The sequence below is a fragment of the Alosa pseudoharengus genome, unplaced genomic scaffold (assembly GCF_046254945.1).
Source record: "Alosa pseudoharengus isolate Yale_2024_CS ecotype anadromous, Long Island Sound unplaced genomic scaffold, YU_APseudo_1.1 YU_APseudo_1.1_scf_12, whole genome shotgun sequence".
Classification (NCBI taxonomy): Eukaryota; Metazoa; Chordata; class Actinopteri; order Clupeiformes; family Clupeidae; genus Alosa; species Alosa pseudoharengus.
In genome coordinates this window covers 13305894-13308393 of record NW_027468587.1, presented here as the reverse complement: position 1 = coordinate 13308393, position 2500 = coordinate 13305894, and the positions used below count along the sequence as shown (strand labels likewise).

The window sequence follows — 2500 nt, the reverse complement described above, 5'->3', positions numbered from 1 at the left end:
GTGAGGAGGGGACATGTGGTTTTAGAGTATGCTGAAGAGGGAGAGTGTAAACAGACTCATCCAAGCCGTCAGCAAGACACTCCCGACATGATTTACTGTGTGAGAACGAATACAGCTACTGCTCCCCAGTCAAACTACACCCAAAGCGCATGTAACACACACACACACACACACACACACACACACACACACACACACACACACACACACACACACACACACACACACACACACACACACACACACACACACACACACACACACACACACACACACACACACACAAACTAAACAGCTTCTCCCAGCTGCTGCAGGCTGGATTAAGCACAATATACACTGCAACTGAAGCTGTGCAAATTGCAGAACGACTTTTATAAGGTGCTGGTGGGTTTATGCTTGCATGAAATTAAACTTCAATTCATTTTGAGGCAAATCTGTGGCTAAACATTGAGAGAGATAGCAACCTCACTCACATATACGCACACACACACAGACATGCACACACACACACACACACATGCACACACACATGCACACACACATACACACACACACACACACACACACACACACTGAGAGATAGCAACCTCACTCACATATACGCGCACATGCGCACACACACACACACACACACACACACACACACACACACACACACACACGCAGACATAATTCATTTATTTGGGATGACCAATACTGATTACAACAACACAGCATTCCAAATATTAATAAAGAGCCCATTTGTGTCTCACACAGCAACACAAACACTGTGCAAGTGCTTCCAGCTTTACAGCTCAATCAGGATAAATACATATTATCAGCTAAATCAGTGGATAAATACATATGATCAGCTAAATCAGTGGATAAATACATATTATCAGGGGTAGAGATGGCACCGCCTTCTCCATACATGCAGACTGCCTATGATGGCTGACACAGAGCAGTATTTGGCTATTTGCTTAGATTTTGTCTTGTTAAGTCCAGCAATTTGCAATCCTCTAACACAGAGTCTATGAACATGTCCCAGGCTACCATAAATAAGTACAACCATTTTTGTGCTATAACACACACACACACACACACACACACACACACACACACACACACTGTACACACACACACACACACAGACACACAGACACACTGAGAGAGATAGCAACCTCACTCACATATACGCAGGTGCCTAACTTACAAACACACACATCTTGGATGCCTTGGCTTGCTGCACTTTGATACAGATACAGACACCTACGCAAACAAACACACACACAAATAAATGCTGTAAGTGTGTTTTGTCACAGACAACCTTACACATACTGACAGTCTGGGCAGGGCTCTAACACACACACACACACACACACACACACACACACACACACACACACACCCTCTTGGTACTGGGGTATAGGTGTACCTGGTAGAGCTCGATCCTCTGCTCTGAGACGCGGGCCTTGGGGGTCTGCAGCCTGAAGACCCTGAGCTCAGCCTTCACCAGGTTCGAAGCATTCTTCTCCATGGAGCTCACGTCAAACCTCAGGCGTCTGAAGTAGCGGTTGTAGTGCGTGGGAGAGATGACGTCTACAAAAACAATTACACACAGGGAGGGTCTGTTAGAGAATGTGCGTGTGTGTGTGTGTGTGTGTGTGTGTGTGTGCGTGAGAGAGAGTGACATTGAAAGAGAGAGGGAAAAGGAGAAGGAGGGGGAAGCAGGGCTTCACTATTTGGGAAAAATCTCCAATTGGAATTTTTCTGACAGATATTGCGATTGCAATTTGCTATATGCTTTTTTTTTTTTAAATGTCAATGTCAAGATTCAGTTAAAAATTCCAAATGTCTCTATAGGTTGTGCCACTTCTGAATGGTGAGCAAATCTAGTGCAGGATAAGCACAGCACTCCTGATTGGTGAGCTTCACTGTATATAAAAATCATAACTGTGACAAGATTAACCGTACAAGATTAATTGTAGCCTTTGAGATTAGATAATTGCATTGGTTCAGGTGGTGGTTGTGATTGTGATAATTGTGCAGCCCTAGAGGGAAGGGAGAGAGACAGCCAGGGTGAGACCAATAACTGGACAAGCATGAACAGTGTGCACTCGGACTAAAGCGAAGCCACCAGAAGGAACTAGATCAGCTGACCGATTTTTCTATGTGCTGTACCCTGGCTCCAGGAAGCACTTACAGCACTGACTGGCTCCAATTTTGCCAATATGGCCGACCAATTTTGGCCTCATCCCTTCAGAGTGCAGGTGCATGACGATGTCATGCCGTCCATGCTCACTACAGTCACTGGGTGAGGAAGTAAGGGAGAGACACAGGAGGACAGAGATGGAGGGATGGAGGGAGAGTGAGTGAAAAAGGAAAGGGGGGATGGAGAGGAAGGTGAGGGAGAGAGAAAGTGAGGGTTAGAGGTTAAAGGTCACCCTGTTTACACTTGGCTTTAAAGACCCACTCCAGCAAAAAATCAACTTTTAACCTTAAGTGGATTTTTTCCGGAGTG

At 45.4% G+C, this 2500-nt stretch overlaps 1 protein-coding gene across 2 annotated transcripts in view; it reads right to left on the bottom strand.

Annotated features, from left to right (window-relative positions):
• The window catches only part of tgfb2 (transforming growth factor, beta 2), a 38143-nt gene that overhangs the window by 12083 nt on the left and 23560 nt on the right, over positions 1-2500 (bottom strand). For both annotated transcript variants that reach the window (XM_076280168.1, XM_076280169.1), the window contains one exon: positions 1415-1578. In XM_076280168.1, the coding sequence (XP_076136283.1) occupies positions 1415-1578 (164 nt within the window). The remainder of the gene's footprint in view (positions 1-1414; positions 1579-2500) is intronic.